Source organism: Sinocyclocheilus rhinocerous, unplaced genomic scaffold, assembly GCF_001515625.1.
Source record: "Sinocyclocheilus rhinocerous isolate Xijiao unplaced genomic scaffold, SAMN03320098_v1.1 scaffold1600, whole genome shotgun sequence".
Lineage (NCBI taxonomy): Eukaryota > Metazoa > Chordata > Actinopteri > Cypriniformes > Cyprinidae > Sinocyclocheilus > Sinocyclocheilus rhinocerous.
In genome coordinates, this window is record NW_015665129.1 from 191,288 (window position 1) to 211,640 (window position 20,353).

At 36.8% G+C, this 20,353-nt stretch overlaps 3 protein-coding genes across 4 annotated transcripts in view; 1 reads left to right on the top strand and 2 right to left on the bottom strand.

Moving 5' to 3' along the window:
• Positions 1–12,470, top strand: part of kcnq2a (potassium voltage-gated channel, KQT-like subfamily, member 2a) — a 28,372-nt gene extending 15,902 nt beyond the window's left edge. The window contains exons 12-15 of the mRNA XM_016542192.1: positions 3,173–3,272; positions 4,422–4,553; positions 7,823–7,940; positions 10,488–12,470. Coding sequence (XP_016397678.1) covers positions 3,173–3,272; positions 4,422–4,553; positions 7,823–7,940; positions 10,488–11,192 — 1,055 coding nt within the window. The 3' untranslated portion in view covers positions 11,193–12,470. The remainder of the gene's footprint in view (positions 1–3,172; positions 3,273–4,421; positions 4,554–7,822; positions 7,941–10,487) is intronic.
• Positions 12,471–12,484: 14 nt separating this feature from the next.
• Positions 12,485–16,642, bottom strand: LOC107731188 (uncharacterized). 2 transcript variants are annotated; one of them, XM_016542187.1, is made up of 8 exons: positions 16,498–16,642; positions 14,531–16,267; positions 14,363–14,429; positions 13,916–14,250; positions 13,246–13,318; positions 13,114–13,168; positions 12,908–13,033; positions 12,485–12,660 (listed from the first exon to the last, which is right to left on the bottom strand). In XM_016542187.1, the coding sequence occupies exons 1-8, from the start codon at positions 16,538–16,540 to the stop codon at positions 12,559–12,561; spliced, it is 2,538 nt and encodes an 845-aa protein (XP_016397673.1). In that variant the 5' UTR covers positions 16,541–16,642; the 3' UTR covers positions 12,485–12,558. The 2 variants fall into 2 exon arrangements, with proteins under 2 accessions (XP_016397673.1, XP_016397672.1); XM_016542186.1 differs by having other exon boundaries at positions 13,916–14,253.
• Positions 16,643–17,621: 979 nt separating this feature from the next.
• The window catches only part of dnase1l1l (deoxyribonuclease I-like 1-like), a 5,393-nt gene continuing 2,661 nt past the window's right edge, over positions 17,622–20,353 (bottom strand). Inside the window, exons 2-9 of the mRNA XM_016542190.1 lie at positions 20,078–20,230; positions 19,801–19,889; positions 19,633–19,719; positions 19,432–19,538; positions 19,200–19,312; positions 18,950–19,107; positions 18,374–18,470; positions 17,622–17,872 (exon numbers count right to left, since the gene is read on the bottom strand). Coding sequence (XP_016397676.1) covers positions 17,792–17,872; positions 18,374–18,470; positions 18,950–19,107; positions 19,200–19,312; positions 19,432–19,538; positions 19,633–19,719; positions 19,801–19,889; positions 20,078–20,218 — 873 coding nt within the window. The 5' untranslated portion in view covers positions 20,219–20,230 and the 3' untranslated portion in view covers positions 17,622–17,791. The remainder of the gene's footprint in view (positions 17,873–18,373; positions 18,471–18,949; positions 19,108–19,199; positions 19,313–19,431; positions 19,539–19,632; positions 19,720–19,800; positions 19,890–20,077; positions 20,231–20,353) is intronic.

Sequence of the window (20,353 nt, forward strand, 5' to 3'; positions counted from 1 at the left end):
GGTGGTTAGTGAATGAGATGTAGTTTTTTGCGCTAAAATACAGCTCGTTACAGTGTCACAGTTGTTTAGTGAATTCGCCCCTTTGTGTTACTCTCATCACCTGTTTTATGCTCTTGGCTCAACTTAAAAAAAAAAAATATATATATATATAAATGGATCCATTTTCTGTATTTCACTTCCTGCACACTCACCGGTTTCTCTCTCATTTCTCTCTACTGGAAAAAAATAAAGTGCTGATTGAGTTGCAAGACGAGGACTTCGCCATGAAGAGTTCTCCAGGTTAGGCCATGATCCAGAAATATGATCCAAAAAGTACAGAGATGACAGAGCAGTTTCTCTTAGAAGTAGACTATATTTAATCAGAATCTGTAAGCACGGCAATGCAGCAATAACTGCTCTCGCAAAGGCCACCTGGTAGAAATGACAAAATATTATGTTTGATAAATAACAAACAGTATCAAAGACCTCAGCTAAATGAATTTGTATAAATATCTTATGTAGCAGTGACACCACAGCATAAGCAATACGAGAAATAGATTTCACTTCCTGAATCATACAATTTTGGGGGTTTCCATGAATACGGTATAAAAAAGCCAAACAACATATTCTGTCCAATTCAGTTTCTATAAGGTTTGCCATTTTGGCAGCCCTAATATTAAAATTTAGACATTTAAATAAATAAATAAAACACTTTTTAAAATTCTAAAATGTGTGCTTTTGTTATTTACTAGCAACAAACATAAAAAAAACAAATACATTTATATATTGATTGTAAATAATTGATTAAAAATAATAATAGGTATGCCACAATGAGTATTTGAACAAATAACGGTTGAAAATGTAGCTTAATTAAAAAATGTTGAATGCAGTCAAAACACTATTTGCAAAATTGAAAAAAAGCATGAATCATTATTTATTTATTGTCTTCTTACCTTACCATAAATGGTCCATATAATATTATTTCTTGTGTTCCCTAATTTTAAGAAATAATATATTTTTTTTATTAAATGTAATAATTTAAAATTATTTAATAGTTTATAATACTAAATTAAAATAGTTCTTTACTACAATAAATTGAATATAAATTCAACAGATTGCTTAAATTAGGACATTTTTGTATGATTTTTATTGTTACAGTCAAGACATTTGAGGTGGGCTAAAATCACCATTTTAATGGAGGGTTACAGATATTTGATATGTTTACAACTTGCTTCTTTTCATGCTAGATTATCGTTATGTTACTTGATAGTTTAACTAACCTATCTAAAAGTTCTTTAAAAAAAAACATGGGATTTGTACCTCTAATGTTTTTTTTGTTTTTTTTTAAGTCATTGGACATTGAAGTATATCGTTTTCATGGAAAGTGCTTTATAATGATGTGCAAGCAAATATCCACCATTTATAATGTAAAATAAGCCTAATATAAGTGACACCATGTGTTATACAGTTGCATGGTTGAAGTCATTGTCATCTTTGACCATCTCTCTCTATTTCTTTCTCTCTATCTTTCACATTTTCTCTTTTTCTCTTAACATTTTGGCAGCGATTGAGGGCTTAATCAGTAAGACAAATTATGTTGTCTGGGGCTGCATCTCTTTAGCACTAGTCCAAAAAAAATCTCAACACCAGTCTGCTAAAGAAACACTATGCATGTTTTAAAAATGGCTCCTTAATTACCAAGCTGCAGCATATCTTTACAGATCTGCCCATCATCCAACACTCTCTGTCATGAACGCTTGGCTGAAAGTTTCATCTCACTTGAAGCATCACGCAAAATATGAATTCCTTCACTGATGCTTGGATAGTTTTTACAGCAGCTATATTAGCCTTATCTGTCAACCATATGATGGTGAAGTGCGACAGTAGAGCAAAGAAGATGTTACTCATTTGTCTCAGCCTGGATATCGGTCTCACGCTCATCCCATGACAGAATGTGTTCCATGAAGGTGTTAATGAAACACTTTGCAACTTACACTTTCCATCAAGTACTTTGCACTAACTTGCATGAAAGAATTTCTCCGCTTATGAAGGAAACAAGTTTGTTTCCAGAAATCGGTCTTGTGCAGTTTTGACTAGCTGGTTGTTACTGTCATTTGAATAGGATATGCTTTTTCGGCTGTCACATCCTCATTCATATGGCATAAGGATGACACATGTAGTACTAATATTTAAGCTTTTTTGTCCCAGCTTTACATGTTAACCAGCATTTTTCAGGGGGTTGAAATTTGTTAGATTTTGTTAGGTGCACAAACTTTTCTCTCACATGTGCTATTGCAGTAAATGCTCAGGCTAGCAGGTTCTGGTAAGTGCTTCATGCATGAGTAGCACTATTGTTTCAGCTCCAAATGTACATATGCACATAAATATTAAAGCATGTCTGAAGCTTCTGACTAATGCTGACATATTAGGAGGGATATCAGTTTCACAGCCGCAGAAATTTGACCGTGCTCAACAATTCTTTTTCCCTGAGCACTTCTGAAGTGTGGAATAAATTAATTTCAATTTTTGGAAAATCTCACTAGTCATTTAGCATTTACTTTTTTCCAAGGAAAGTCACTTTGGGGTAATTTGTGATTTAAGTGCCTTACTCAAGGGCATACTCTGATTCCATGTGCTTTTAAAAGGACAGTTCTCACAAAAATTGAAATTGTCGTCATTTACTCACCCTTATGTCGTTTCAAACCTGTGCGATGATCTATGGTGGGTTTTACTCTAGCAATATCACATGAGCAACTATTGTACTGCATTTCAGCATAGCTGGGCAAAGTCTCATTCCTACAGTCATGCTGATATTCAGAACAACATCATCATTTGCAAGTGTGATATTGATTTTATACAACAGCTCTGTAAATAAGATGTTAGTTCAAGAAACTTCACACAACTTCAACTTGATACTCTGGTTGAGAACGGTGGGAATGCAGACAGGCAGAGTGATACTAACAGTGAAAAGTCACAGTGCTGTTGGACTACTGTAAATATCACTCTTGGAACACTGCTCAGCCAATCGAATTCAAGAACTGGAACTAACTGTTGTATAATGTGGAGTGCAGTTTATCGAGCATGTCTGGCATGGCAGATGTTTTCTGTAATCTTTGATCTTGTCACAGGACTGTTCTTTGTTAACATTAGGACTCTTTACATTGGGAGCAGCCTGTTGTTTTGTGTGTTGTAGAGGCAAGTCTTCCAGAAGATTTTGGGGATGACCGAGGTTTCCACTGTGAGTTTGTGCCAGATCTGTCTCCGGGACTCAAGGTCACCATCAGAGCAATCTGGTAAGAGGCACCAATCTCTGGGCTAGAAAAGACTAGAGGTATAAATATTTGCTCTCACAACAATTCAGTATAATTACAAGTATTGTTAAAAACAGAATAAAACTTTTTTTAAATCACAATTGTTAAATAATGAAATATTTATGCATATATTTTATTTTTAAATTAATAATAATTATTTAAAAATGCTGAAAACAATAATTTAACTGCTGGGACTATCAAATGTTTATTAAAGGGCTCATGAACTGTTCTCAGATGTCCACTTATGTTATCAAGATTTTTATATAAAAAAACAATCATAATTTAGAAGTAATAGGCTATTTTCTGTACTGTTTTTAACCCCCCTCATCAGAACGTTCTGTTTGAATAGACGTGGCGGATTGTAAACTCGGAAGTAAACGCCCACTGATATGATTGGTTAAAACTTATACATGTTTGACCATCTTCATCCTTCTTAGATGAACTGCTGTGTTTTAGGTTAAAAACGCATAAACACACAAGTACATATCAAATGATCTGTAATATCAGACAATAGCAATAGTGATCACGTAATAAAACAGTTACTAACTCTTGTGAGGTGCAACATCAGATCCAATATAGTTGGCACAGTATCGTCTTTTAGTTTCAATCTTACTGAAAATCCTGTGTCGAATTGTGCCTTGTTTGTAAGCGAATCTGCGGGAATATGACGTAAACAAAGGACCAAGTTCTTACTGGTGCAGTATGGCACTTCATTAAAAATGAAGTTCATCAAATAAAGTTTATCGTTTTGTTTCTGCTTAGACCTGCGTTTGCTACTCTTGTCATTTACCTATTATGCGCATGAATCGGTGGGCGGCGCTAAACAGACAGTGATGTAGAGGCAGGTGTTGATCTTCTGTGGAGGCGGTGCTTATCAACACTATTACATCATAAAGTGGCACAACCTGTCATTTTGGCAGATTGGCTTCAAAATAAGCTGTTTTTAGACTAACGAGAAAGTTTTGAGTTCTGAAACTTACAGAATGTTTTTATTGCACAATGACATCTCGAAAGATCAAGGGAATTTTGATTTCTCAGTTCATGACCCCTTTAAATTCTGTAAGTATTGCTTTGAATTGTAATTGTCAGATATGTTACACCCTAATTAAAGTCTTATTCGGTCTTCCCCAGTATTATGCGGTTCCTGGTGTCTAAGAGGAGATTTAAAGAGAGCCTCAGGCCTTATGATGTGATGGATGTGATAGAGCAGTATTCAGCAGGCCATCTGGACATGCTGTCACGCATCAAAAACCTTCAGTCCAGGCAAGACTTCAGTCTGTCTAGAACAGAAGAATCACATCACAAAGTTTTCACCATTGCGGTAACCTAACAATGACAGGATCCACCTGCTTCAGTAGTCAATCGGTATTTGGCAAGAGCTGTAGCTGAATTGTGAGCAGTACCCTCTGGTGGTCACTATTTGATATTACAGAAAGATTAAAAGGTCTAAAGCAGGATGAGATTTCAACACTGCTCGATCAAAATCACATTCACAGTGGTTTTATTTTTTGTGTCACATTCAAAATTATTTGAATTCAGATTCACTCCTTTTCTCTCAAATAAGCCTCATATATGTTGTGAAATTACATCCACACATATACCAATATATTCCAACAGCAAAAACCATTTCTGTCATACATGTAAACATGAGACACTGTTCCTAGAAGTGGGTGAGAACAGACATGTATGGAATATATTCTTTCTTATTTGTCGACGGTCCTCACTGGGGTACAGGGAGTGGTTTCCATGTGTTGCTTGATGCTTGGTATCCATGTTCTCTCTGTGTACTTTGCCAGGATAGATTTGATTGTGGGTCCCCCTCCCCCCTCGACCCCTCGTCACAAGAAGTACGTAATCATTCACCATTAGCTTTCCCAGGCTGAATGGGTTTATTATTGGACAGCATTGGATTAAAAACTGACAATTAAAGGGGTCATATGATGCTGCTAAAAATAACATTCTTTTGTGTATTTGGTGTAACGAAATGTGTTTATGCGGTTTAAGGTTCAAAAAACACATTATTTCCACATACTGTAAATGCGTGAACATTTGGGTGGCGTTATGCAAATCTTCCCACATAGTGATGTAGATATGTGGGGGAGTTAAAGTAAAGTGTAAAACTGAACGAGCCGTTTTAGGTAGGCGTGGCTGACTCTTAACTTTTATAAAGAATATCTCTTTGGATTTGAGACTTTAGTCTTTGCAACTTTACAGATCTTCTTTATGCACCAAGAGCTTGTAACACTCAGAGAAAGTAAAAATTGAAATCGCATCATATGACCCCTTTAAATGACTGAAATCATGAGGGGAAACTTGTCACTAACTGGTTGGATTGTTTCTTGATTGGTTATTCTATGTTCACCTTGAGAAAGATTTACATTTTGGATAGATATAATTATCCATAAATAATACACTGCTTTAGAAATGAGCATCTGAAAAGTTCATTTATGATTAATAAAAAGTGTTTTTGCTGCACAATAATTCAACACACTATGGTGTGACCATGCAGCCTGTTTAACGGGGGACGGATGCAATTGTGCATGTTGTCCCAGGGTTTAAAGAAGAGAGAATAACTTAAACGTACAGTGTGTAACACACAAAGCATCATAAGGCATGGAACCCGGTGACATTTTTGGATTATTTTTCATTTGTTTCCCCACATTATTTATTTTGTAAGTCAAATTCCCTGCCATTGATGCAGTATGTCTGACTAACATTGTTGGGAAGCTACTTTAAGGGCGCAAAATCTTTCTGATGATATAATTTATAATTTAATCTGAGATATTTTGAGGATTTTTGAACAAATGAATATGAATCTCAATTAAGATGGCAGTACCAAACTATATTATTATTATTATTATTAATTTATTTTGTATACAAATAATAACTAACAACAGCATTTAACAAAATATTCTGTTATAAAAAAGTAGACCAAATATGCAGCGCAGGCACTTGAATTGATGAAGCTATTTTATTATTAATTTACATAAACCAACTAATTGAACAGATTTTGCTTGATAGATTGAGACAGTGTTATTTTACTATTAGTTATTTTAGTATTTATATACTATTGTAGCTTTAAAATTTAGAATTAGCTTTTATTTTTATATGTTTGGTTTAACAATTTTTGTTTTGTAATTTCATTATGTGCTTTTTTTATAAATGTAATTAAATAATACATTTATTTAAATTTTATTTTTATTTCATTTTCAGTTTTACTAAAGTTTAAGTTTTAGTTAACTATAACAAAACAAAAAGATTCTGACCAATGCTATATAAGGCATAAAGGGCTGAAAAGGGCAACATATATATATATATTAGTGCTGTCAATCAATTAAAAAAATAACTAATTAATCGCACATTTTTTTCTGAAATTAGTCACGATTAATTGCGATTAATCCCATCTAAAGTTAAAGTTTTAAAATATACTTTTATATTGCAATAATTATACAATCAATCTTCAAATTAATGTAGAAACAACATAAAGACATTATATTTTTAATATTTGTTTAGTGGCATCTTTTTATGACTGAAGGAGAGTATCACTGATACCAACACTACTCTTATTTCTTATTTCCCTAATATTTAACCATTGATTATATGTAATGTTGACTATACGAACATTACAGTATAATTTAGATTTTTTTTTTATTTAAACTTATAATTTAAGTGAACTTAAAACAATCTTCACATAAACCCATTATAATAAATGTCATATTTACCTGTGCCCTTCAGCAAGTAGGAAATATACAGAAATTTAATAAAGGTATCAACACTAAATTCTAAATTAAATATAGATGAATCCTTAAAGCTACAAAAGGTATTGATTTGCTATTTTTTCTTTTGTTCTTGATTAACAGACGTCACAGCAGCTGGGTTATTAGGTTATTTGGCTGCTATTACTTAAAGAGCTGCCGCTGCTGAATGTGAAGAGCTTTAATATAAAATGATACAGGCTACAGTGCGTGCCGCCATATTTGAAAGAATCACACTTGATAGATGAGGCCTTTTAGGATAAATGATTCACTAGAATAATCAGATTTCCATACTGAAAAATGTAGTTAAGTGAGTTTTTTCTTCATTTTTAGTTAGTTTCTCCCCAACACTGCTGTCAATAACTTTGCAAAAACACTCAGATGTGTATTGTGCTACAGTGTACTGCAGTATTGTGAGTATTGTTCATCTTAGTATAATGCTGCAGCTTTGAAAGAGTCACCTTTCCAAGATTCCAAGAGTCATCTTGATTTTTGAAGTCCCAAGTCCCTGATGAATGCATGCTGATTAAAAACTTTGCAGTATTGCATGGAGCATGCAATATGGCATATACTCACTTTCAGCAAATCAGGCTTCAATCATCTTCCCTCTTATTTCAACCCTGCTGTCCTATGTTTGCATTCGCATGCTTGAGTTCTCCTCCATAAAGCTAATTTCTGTTAACTTGACAAGGTACAGTGCACAGTTAACCACTGAATCTCAGTGTGGATGAGGGTGTATTGACTATGTGTCGAAGTGATGGTCTATTGGATCACTAGAGTGGATCAGATTGTGGGAAAGGGAGCCGTGGCAGGAGAAAAGGACAAGCCCAAAAGCGACACGGAGATGGCTGAGGACCCAAGCATGATGGGACGTCTGAACAAGATGGAAAAGCAGGTGAAGCATGTTACATCAAGTTCATTTGGTGTAGCACCGTACACTCTTAAAATAAAGGTTCTTTATTAGAATCTATGGTTCCATAAAGAACCTTTAGCATCCATGGAACCTTTCCATTCCACAGAACATTCTTTATAGTGAAAACAAAAATCTGTACGCGCAAGTTGAAAAATTTCAACTTAAGTGGAAAATTCGCATGACGTGTTTTCGCGCAAGCCAATCAGCGAAGAGCCATATTTACCTGTGCCCTTCAGCAAGTAGGAAATATACAGAAATTTAATAAAGGTATCAACACTAAATTCTAAATTAAATATAGATGAATCCTTAAAGCTACAAAAGGTATTGATTTGCTATTTTTTCTTTTGTTCTTGATTAACAGACGTCACAGCAGCTGGGTTATTAGGTTATTTGGCTGCTATTACTTAAAGAGCTGCCGCTGCTGAATGTGAAGAGCTTTAATATAAAATGATACAGGCTACAGTGCGTGCCGCCATATTTGAAAGAATCACACTTGATAGATGAGGCCTTTTAGGATAAATGATTCACTAGAATAATCAGATTTCCATACTGAAAAATGTAGTTAAGTGAGTTTTTTCTTCATTTTTAGTTAGTTTCTCCCCAACACTGCTGTCAATAACTTTGCAAAAACACTCAGATGTGTATTGTGCTACAGTGTACTGCAGTATTGTGAGTATTGTTCATCTTAGTATAATGCTGCAGCTTTGAAAGAGTCACCTTTCCAAGATTCCAAGAGTCATCTTGATTTTTGAAGTCCCAAGTCCCTGATGAATGCATGCTGATTAAAAACTTTGCAGTATTGCATGGAGCATGCAATATGGCATATACTCACTTTCAGCAAATCAGGCTTCAATCATCTTCCCTCTTATTTCAACCCTGCTGTCCTATGTTTGCATTCGCATGCTTGAGTTCTCCTCCATAAAGCTAATTTCTGTTAACTTGACAAGGTACAGTGCACAGTTAACCACTGAATCTCAGTGTGGATGAGGGTGTATTGACTATGTGTCGAAGTGATGGTCTATTGGATCACTAGAGTGGATCAGATTGTGGGAAAGGGAGCCGTGGCAGGAGAAAAGGACAAGCCCAAAAGCGACACGGAGATGGCTGAGGACCCAAGCATGATGGGACGTCTGAACAAGATGGAAAAGCAGGTGAAGCATGTTACATCAAGTTCATTTGGTGTAGCACCGTACACTCTTAAAATAAAGGTTCTTTATTAGAATCTATGGTTCCATAAAGAACCTTTAGCATCCATGGAACCTTTCCATTCCACAGAACATTCTTTATAGTGAAAACAAAAATCTGTACGCGCAAGTTGAAAAATTTCAACTTAAGTGGAAAATTCGCATGACGTGTTTTCGCGCAAGCCAATCAGCGAAGAGCTTTTTGACATGTCCGGTTGTATCAGAAAATGGAGGACAGCATTACGGCATGTTTTTATTCACACGGGTGACACAAAAAACATCCCGCAAGTAATCTAGAGCGATAATGCAATGAGAATTTTCGCTTCGTGTTTGGTGTGCACACACCATTAGAAAGAAAATTTTTCTTTTAAGAGCTGTTTACTGAAAGGTTCTTTAAAGGGGTCATCGGATTCCCATTTTCCACAAGTTGATATGATTCTTTAGGGTCTTAATAAAAAGTCTGTAACATACTTTGGTTAAAATTTCTCAATGGTAATGTAAAACAACACCCTTTTTACCCGGTCAAAGACAGCTCTTTTCAGAGCAAGCCGTTTAGTTGCATGCCGCTTTAAATGCTAATGAGCGCTGCTCCCCCCGCCCCTCTCTTCCGAGCCGCTCTCTGAGAGACGATAAACTTTAGCCGCATTTATCGTGAAACTTGCTAACTAGCACATTATTAGGAAAGGCGATTTGCAAAGATTCATATAAAAACCTTATACTCACTTCTTCTGAAGGTGAAGCTTAATCTCAAATGATTTGCACGAACATAGACGCATTTAGGTAGATCGGGGGCGCATTCCCTTCAAAAACAAACATAATCCTCTGCGTCTTCAGTGGCTCAGATGTCGGGAGTAAATGACGACTGCTATGTTCATTATTACATCCAACAACAAAACACCTCAATCGCTTGCGAGACATTCTTGTCTACAACCACTCCGGCATCGAAACAATAGCGGACTGTTGACAGCTCACTCAGGGCGCAGCTGTGATAAAACCAAAGACTGACACCACTGTCAATCAACAACCGTGGGAGGGGCCTGGGTCTGTGTGACGTCACACAGGCAGGAATCTGAGATTGGCTTGATTTGAGAAAGGGGTTTGGATTTATCTATATTTAAAAAATAAAAAAAAAACACTGGGTGGATTTTTATCATTATAGAGTGGTTGTGTACACACTGCCAACACACATTTATGTTCAAACAACATGTAAAAGTGCATTTCGCATCCGATGACCCCTTTAAGGAACCAATAATGGTTCTGCTATGTGTAAACCCCCTTTTAGAACTTTTATTTTTAAGAATGTATATGTCAGTGCTAAAGGGCCTCGCTGTCTCTCCTTGTGCAGGTGGGGGCAATGGACCTCAAACTCAACTTTTTGGTCAGCATGTACACCACGCATATGGGCATCCCACGATCTGAGACCGAAGCCCTCCTAGGCTTTAAAATCCATTACCCTGCTCCTCCCTACCACAGCCCTGACGATAAGAGCGAGAAAGCACAGGACGAGAATAAAAAGAGTGTGTCCCCTGTCCATCTTGGTCCCAACGGGACTCCCACCGATAGCCAATGTCGGCCCTCTACCTCATGGCATCAGCAGGATGACCATCCCCTCAGTGTGCCTCTCTGGAACAACAGCCGAGGAGTTTCGCCAATAGGCACTGACGTCCCCTCGCTGTACCGCCTCCCGCCTCCGCCGTTCCATGAGATCGGGGACAGCAGCCGCTCACGTAGGTCCAGAAGACCCGTCCAGCAGCAGGCGGCCGTCGAGAGCGACACGTCCTTTTCCATTCCCTCAGTGGACCATGAGGAACTGGAGCGCTCTTTTAGCGGCTTTAGCATTTCTCAGGCCAGGGAAGAGAATTATGTGCCTCCGGTGAGTCTGGGGCTTTTTGGTGGAGGCGGCGGGACACTGTGCACCCGTCTCAGGCCTTATCTGGCCGAGGGGGAGTCGGATACGGACTCTGACCTCTATACGCCGGGAGTGCCGTCCCCTCTTTCATTTACCGGAGAAGGGCCTTTCGGTGACAGGATGTGGCCTGGTCTGAAATAGTTTGGAGTTTGTTTAACGGACCAGTTTCCTGGATGTAGCTGATGGATGTGTATGTGGCCATTTGGACTTGATAGAGTGAATCGTTTTCAATGTCGAAAAACAAAAATGTGGGAGTGATTACCGACTGCATTGATGCCACAGCAAGAGAAAGAATCATAAACATTAAAATAACAACAAAAAAAACAAACACTGAGGCTAAGGATGTGTGCGTTCACAAGCGGAAAAGATTGTGTGTATTCAATTACTGGCATGGATCTTCAAATCAAAAAAGGCACCTCTTCTTTATTACTTTGCATAGTCACCACAGCTCAAATGCACTTTACCTTAAAACTGTCATTTTAATTCATGAGATATTTATTTATTTATTTATTTTACATTGTCTTTGCCTGAAATGCGTTATGAGACTGTTATGAAAATGAGTAGTTAATCAGGGCATGTGTTCATAGTAAGCATTTTTAATGAACATTTTAAATTGAATGGTTCCTTTGGAAAAAATAATTTTAGCCAAAGAAAAAGACGGCAGAAAGCTGAGCATGCCTTACAGGTACTTTTTCCCTCTTACATTTCTTATCTGTAGGATGGAAAGATGAATTCATTTTTTATAGCTACAATTAAAGTCAAAACACTTACGGAGATAGACACATACTTTTGGAGGAACTATTAATATCTGCAGGAACCCGGGTGATGATCAGAGGAGAAATATCCATGCTATTGTATGCAATCAGTTTTAATTTTCTAGAATTGGTAACCTGCACTATGATATCATGTTTTATGCTGTAGTGAAGAAGGCACTGAATAATAATCAGACCTAAAAATACATTAACTGCATGGCATGTTTATGGAATATAGCTTGTTGACAACCTAATAGGGTGACAAATGAGATAGCAATAAAAGAAAGTCCCTTCAACTGCAGTCAGATATAGTCAGGGATGAAGGAATTGAAAATGTATCAATTGTATTTATTTGTTTTGTTTTTCCAGGTCAGTTTTACATTGAAAGCACTTGTTTGTACAGGTTTCCTGTAGGGCCCAGAGACCACATATATCTGCAAATGTATCACTTTTCCTAGTAAAAAAGGAGGAAGATTAATCTATCTAGATGTGGTTTACATAAGAAAACAGGGATAACCATGTTAAAAGATATAAACATTTTTCAAAGCTGTATTTCAATGCGCTGTTCAAACATTACAATATTAGGTTGCATACTGTAAGGAAATAAAGTTGGTTTTGTCTCAGTCTGCTGGTTTGTCGGTTTCATGAGATTTTGCATGACCTTGTGCAATGGTTTCTCTATCACACTTGCAGAGGCCTTGATTTCTTTGTGTGTGTGTGTTTAATCATGTTGAATATCCAAGATTCATGTGAATTCAGTAGATCCAGTCCAGGCTGTCTGTGGCCCACCAGTAAGACAGAACACCCACCGCCGTCGCTAGACTCACTGCTAACACTGAACGCAGCAGGACAAGACACTATAGAGACGTCAAAACAGAGTTCGGTCACAGTCTGAACTGTTAGGCTAGATTATTGGCTTTATTTATTAATGACTTTAATGCTGTTGTGCATGAGGCTGATACAGGAACTTGAATTGTACATTAATAATGGCAGCATCAGAAGTGACATTTCTATGACAAATGTTTACACAATTTATACATAACTTAAGCGTACCATGAGCATGTTGTTATTTACTCCTTTAATTTCAAGCCAATTAATTTTTACCTTATTTCTCTTGGGTTGTTCCTTCAGCTGCTTGTCTGCCTTTTGTAACCCCTTTGGTAAGACTTTGTACCTTCCTGTGTACAAGCGTCTCTCATTTGGTTCATCAGAATCACTTTGGTCCTGAATCTTGTGGATAGCAGTAAGACAATGACTGATTACTATTATTTGATCATTTTATTGTTTGCTTGATGATCTGATGTTCTCACCTCAGTCCTCGGGATGCTGGCAGTGTCATCTTCTGTGTTTGATTCCCGTTCACTGCTGCAGGACAATATAAAATGCAAACTTACGAATCTGAAATATGAATGATATTTAAAGCTGAATGAAATCCATCTTACCTATCATTATCTTCCTCATTTTGCGAAGATTGTTGCCGAAATCTTAACATAACTTTGTGGGTCCTGTCTGTGACTGTTAAGAGAGATGTACATATTTATTCATTTAGCAGGCATTTATATCTGAACCCATGATCTTGATACTAACACCATGCCCTTACATTTGATCTACAAAAACTATTTTCCCAGCAATACATTGGGATTTTCCATTTTTTATAGGGGACTTGAAAGTGAGTGTGTGTGTGTGTGTGTGTGTAATTACATTTTTGAAAGAAAATATATTTGTATTTATTTGATCATAAAAACCATATTGCTGTGAATATTAGTTTAAAATAACTGTTTCCTGTTTTAATATGTTTTATAATGTAATTTATTCCTTTGATGGCAAAGCTGAATTTTCAGTCTTCAATATGCTAATTTGGGACTCATTTCTTATTGTCATCAATGTTGAAAATAGTTAAACTGCTTAACTTAATCAAAATAATTTTTTTCTGGATTCTGAAAGAATAGCATTTATTTGAATTCGAAATCTTTTGTAGTACTATAAATGTATACTGTCTCTTTTGATCAACTGAATGCATCCTTGCTGAATAAAATATTCAGTATTAATTTCTTTTAAAAAATCTTACTGACGCCAAAGTTTAGAACGGCAGTGGGAAATTTCAGCACTTACCCTCATTTTGGTCCTCTTCATAATATCTGTTCGATGCGTCAATTCTCGCTTGTTCCTGCTTCATATCCCTCTCTATTTCAATTTTCAGCTTCTCCAGGAAATCGCGATCATCATCACCTATCATTATACTTGAGTTCATTTGAACTTCTTCATTAATATCACAGTCATAATCATCAAGTCTCATGTTGTCCTCATCCATCAGAAGGGTGCTGATATTTTCTCTGATGTGTGAGGGTTCACGGCTGTCTTCCTTGTTGCTTTGGTCTTGTTTGATTGAACTGGACTCTGGAGGATGCAACTCACTGATGCAACCTATTGTGCTCGGTTCCTCTTCACTGCTGTGTGGAAATATCACATGCAAATCAAATTTATGAGCTTGTATGGTGCACTAAAGTATAACACAAAACACTTTCCTTTTGAAGTGTCAAATGTTGAAATTGGTCTTACCTGTAACTATCCTTCTCATACTGAGAGGATTCTGGCTCCAAACAAAATGTCACTTTGTGGCTTCTCCCTGTTGTTGTTGTTGGGTAAGAATTTACCAAAATTAAAAAATTGTCCTAATAAAAATGTGATAAATTAAGACGTTAAGATGGTTCACAAATGAGCATTTACCTTTGTTTTCCTTGCCTTCGACAGACTCGTAGTATCTGTTAAATGCTTCAATTCTTGCCTTTTCTTTCTCCCAGTCCCTCTCGGTCTCCTCCCCATCGTTCTCCAGCTCTTCCAGGTAATTGTCCTCTTCATCACAGATCAACTCTTCTCCATTAATGTCCCAGTCATATTCATCAAGCTTCAGAATGTCCTGGGACCAAAACGTCCCAGGTAACAAAGTGTGGACATTTTCTCCAGTGTCTGAAACTTTTGAATGTTCACTGTTATGTTCTTTGTTGTTCTGGTCTGTTTTCACTGATGGATGTGACTCACCAACACTTTCAGATGAATCAGTCTCGGAAGAAGCTTCCATTACAGTTCCATGAGATGCTGGAATGCTTGATAAACCTGCTACATTACACATCTCTGGTTTCAAGCTATCTTTGACCACCCCATCCACTACTTTGTGCTCAATACTGTGCCAGTCTGTAGCAAAGTCCTTTGTGAAGGTGTGCTCTTGTTTCTGGAGAGCTGTGTTTTTGTCCTCTGAGACAGTACGTGAAATGAAATCAGGTGTATCTTCTTGGTTTTTGCAGTAGTCGTCACCATCACTGCTGAAATCACTGTCATAGTCAGGCTGCTCATTCATGTAGGATTCATTGGAATTTGATTGGAAATTCTCAGAGATTCCATAATCAGAACTTTCCCCAATGTTTGAAATCTCACGATGATATTCAGCATCTGTTTGGAACAATATGTCATCATCGGATTTCCCAGTTGTTGTCTCCACATACAGGTCCTCATTCTTGACATAAGTGAGCATGTCTGCAGGATCCATACATTCATCTTTCTTTTGGACAACATCATCTTCCCTTGAAGTTACAACACTGTAAGGCAGGAGAGGTTCTTCTGGGCCTACAGTCTGCACCTCAGCTTGCTTGGTGTCCATGTGATTGGGTTGTCCACCCTCGGGACCTTCACTGCTGTCCCCACTGTCACTTTGAGACAGATCAGAGGAATACTCTGCTAAACCTTCCTCGTCTCTCTCATGGTCCTCACGATCTTCTTCTGTAAACTCTTTTATCTCATCCATAGACTGAACCTCCGCTGATGCTACTGGCCAGTCTTGCAATGTTGATTGTTTGGCACTAAAATGATTGAGCTGCTTATCATCTGGTGCATGCTGAAGGACATGCTCCTCAGTGCTGTCAGGCTCCATTCTTTCCTCTTTTAATGTTGAGCTCTCATTTTCAGATTTGTCCACCATCTGGTAGGACAGTAGATGAGATGTGGTCTCCTCCTTAGTCCGTGCGCTCATTGTATCCAGACCATAGTGAGTTCCTTTTGGGAGAACCGTTTCCAGCACATTGACATCTTCAGATTGTTCCTTGCTCATTTGATGGATACCTTCATGTATCTCAAATTCATTCTCTCTGCAATCCTCTTCATGGAAGCTTAATTGCTGGTTTTGAGTTTGTGTCTTATTTTCGACTGCATCGTTGTCGTCCCGTGAACCACAAAGCGTAGATCCTGCCTTCATGCTTTGTTCATCTAAAGAGAAGTTCCTATTGTTCTCAAAACAGTGCTTAGTTTCCTCTTCCCTATTCGTCCACTCTAAATCTATGTCAGAATCAGATCCACTGGATTCTCTGTGACTGTCGTCCTCCTCCATGTCCGGCTCATTTTGAAGCACATTAATGCTGTGTGCGGTTGCTGCATCATCATCAAAGTTTAGATGCTCAAAGTTTGCCTCTGTTTCTATTAAAAAAAGGAGTACACACATCAGTACTAATTACACTGTAAGAAAAAAAGCAGTAGAAAAACAGATCACGTCCTGGCAGAAAATACCAGTACATTTTCTGTTAAGTTCACAGACATTTTCTTCAACTTTAAACACATCTCATCAATGCGCAATTCAAAATATGGGATCATATGATATGATATGCGCAAATGTACATTAAACACAAAGTATTATACAGAAATCTTACCTTTGAATGCATCGTTCAGAATATCAGCAATGTTTTGATCCATCTTGTTTTTGACACAGCAGGAGGTGTAAAGTGTTTAATTTCATCCCATACAGACAAAATCAGATTCAAACATGACAGACACTCTGAATGTTTTACCACTTGACAAAATGGTAAAGAGTGTGTGTTGCGTACCGCTTTGTGTCATAGCTGCTTCCTGTTCAAACAGGGTCATCATGACAACAAGAACATCAACGCAGAATTTAAGTTACTAAACAAAAAACAGTCACATGAACATGCGATTTAAATCAACATTGTTCAAATATCAAAAGTTAACATCAAATATGTCAAGTTATATTTGCTTGATTACTATTATTTTCGTCTTTTATGTGTGTGTGTGTGTGTGTGTGTGTGTGTATGAGTGTGTTAGTGCAGCAGGAACACAGCCTTGTATGACATTTTGTAGGTTGTGGTTTGAGAAGCACAACCACACCACACATCTCTAAATTGATGCATCCGCCGCATGAGTTACACAGTTATTTTATTCAAAACGCTGCTGTGGCTTTCCATCAGATAATGTAAAACGTTTTTAAAATTAACAAGATGCTCGGTATCCAATCTGAGAGGTTTCTTTTTTAGTGAGCCACTGTAGAGCTGCGTGTTTTAGTCGATTTTAAAGTGTGAATTATTTAGTGACATTACAGAATGAAAGAACACAAAGCATAGCTTCTACTCCTCTTGATCAAAACATGCAACATGACAAATCATAATCCTTTCATGTGAATATATGACAGTATTGTGGCTTTTAGTCCAGTTGTATAATATTTTTATAGAATTTCAGGTATAATGGCGAGACTGGCAATATGAGGACATTGTGTTTATTATATAATCTCGACTATTAGCGACTTCAATACAGGACACTATAGCAGAGCACCAAGCCACCATAAATCCAAAATTTATTTTAAAATTAATTTGTGTATATAATATTAATGAATGATATCAGAAATGGCTTAAATAGTGTAGTAAACAACTTGTTTTTCCTGAAACGGCATAATAAAATATAAGATAAAAGCTTTTATTTTCCATTATCTGTTCACATTTTCTATCAGTTCAGCGCCTCTAAACATCATCTATGTTTTCAGCCACTGGTGTTTTCTTGCATGACAACATTTACACAGTAAATGTGTGTAATAATTCTACACGCTGCACATGTAGTATTGGACATTGAACCAGTAAATTATCACAGTATCAGGCAAATAATTATATACTATTAGAATTGATACTTTGTAGGTCATATTCGCAGATATTTTTCATTTCACAGTTCATGGCGCAGGAGGTAGCGATGGTTTGCTTTCAAATCCACCTCTACAGGATAGTGGTCACTGACTTCCAAAGCCTAGGTGCAAAAAAAGAAAGAAATTTCAAACATTTTTAAAGGGGTCATATGATGCTATTTCAGTTTTTTGTTACAAGATCTTGGTGCATAAAGAAGATCTGTAAAGTTGCAAAGACTAAAGTCTCAAATCCAAAGAGATATTCTTTATAGAAGTTAAGAGTCAGCCACACCTACCTAAAACAGCTCGTTCTAACATGCCCCAACATGTCTACATCACGATGTGGGAAGATTTGCATAACACCGCCCAAATGTTCACGCAAAGAAAGAAAGCATAACTTTTATTCTCGCTGTAGTATTGTAGTTTCAGAAAGGCGGGGCATAGAGGAGAAACAATAATGTACAGTATGTGGAAAATAATGTGTTTTTTGAACCTTAAACCGCATAAACACATTTCATTACATCAAATACACAAAATAATGTTCTTTTTAGCAACATCATATGACCCCTTTAATACATTTTACACAGTTTTATGAATGAACTCTGTTTTGCAATACTGTTTACCTCTTCCTCAGATAGATTGAATTCTTCTTTGAAGTTGAATGGTTGAGCAGATTCCGGAACTATTCCAGAAATTAGTTCTTTGCCATGAATAATAATCCTAAAGCGGGTTTTCACAAAGATTTTACTATTAGACTATCTAACATAGACTGGTATGCCATTGTAAAATTGTAGTTTAGACTGAGAATGCTATAGAGTGCTGCAGGAATGAGTCCTAAAACCTGGAAACAAGCAACTTTACTAGTCCACTTTTAAAGCCTCTTTGTGTTTACAATCACACTCTTGCAAACCATTCTCACGCAAACTTGTAGATGGTGGTGGTGTTGTTTGTTTATAGCCTAACTTTAGCTTTTTACTTCTGGTGACTGTATTTTTCTGTGATCAAAACGTGAAAGAATCATTTTTCCCCCTTCAAGTCATAGAGCTTGTTTTCTGGAATAATCCAAAAGTCAATAAAAAAATCGTAGGGAACTGGTGTAATGGTGACTTCTGGGTTGGCCTTCAAAATTATGTCATCCTTGTAGCACTCTATTGTTCCTGTGGTTACTGTGTTGATTTGCTAATAAAGTAAGACCAGACCTGTCATAAGCGCAGCGTGTTTTTTCACGCACTGTAGTGTCTTGTTCATCTCTAATCAACCAGTGGAACTTTGGGTCACTCCTGAGACGAACGTTTTTCAGTCCTTTATTGGTAACATAGCTGCAAGCTGCATTTAAGTCCCCCAGAAACATCACATTCTAGATAAGAAAGGTAAAAAAAAAAAAAGAAATTATATACAATCTAGGAATGAATATACAATCTATCATTCTATCTAATGAGTTCTGTGTACCTCAGTTTTCCATTTCTTCCTGATTGTTTGGAAGACCTCATACAGTGCCTCCATTTCTTTCATTGCACTCTTAGGACAGGTGTGCTGACCAATAAGGACAAAGTTCTTCACCACTGTAAGATAATGCAACCAGTCAGATTCAATATGAATGTATCTGAGAAAATGATTGTGCTATAATGTGCTATTTTATTTGGTGGTACTAGAAATGCTCTGTGGAACGTTTATGACGTACAGGTTGTGGGAGAACGGATCCATATGATGAATGGCTCTCTGGCGAATACTGTGCTCTCGTTGAACTCTGGGTGCTGGTATTGCTCTTGCACCTGTAGCATGTCTTTTCTGTGAACACAGAAGTTTATCATCATCACTCCTAATGTTTGCAAAATTCAGGTATGTTCACAGACGATCATACGCATTATAAAAGTTTCATTACCTGTAAATGTACACATACTGCTCTTTATATGTTTTCTTCCCCATTCTTTTACTCTCTAAATGTGTGTAAATGTGAGATTTGTCAAATCTGGAGGAAGGAAAATTAAAACATTATTATATTATACATTAATTCAGATTCACGTGTGTCCGTAAAATGCTGTGAATATACCTGTTCAGGTTCATCAACAGTGCAGATACAGCTTCACCTCTAGAATCTCGAACTTCCTGAATCAAACTCAGGTCACAGCGAGAAATGATCTACAAGTTCAAAAAAATGTTTATACGACATTTATAGATAGAGAGATGCATTTAATTTTTTATTCAGATTCTCAAATATTCTTTGTATCTTTGTTAAAATAAGCCATTTTGTTCATTGTATTCATAGGACAGGTATGCTAATCAGTGAGGACATTTCATTTTTAGCCATATTCTCAAATAATCTATACCTTTATCAAAATCTCCATAACTCTCTTATTGCTGGCCTTTGCTTCTCCATAGCTCTGGATGTTGAAGGCACAGATCTTCAGTGAAATTACAGAAGTCCAAAAACATAATCCAACAAAACATACCAAAAGAGACGACCTCATTTATCAGGACACCTAGAAATACACAAAGTTTCATTAATCTAACAAAACAACACGACTTATTTGTCTTTTTGGATAGTGTAGTAGTGTATATATATATATATATATATATATATATATATATATAGGGGGTACGGA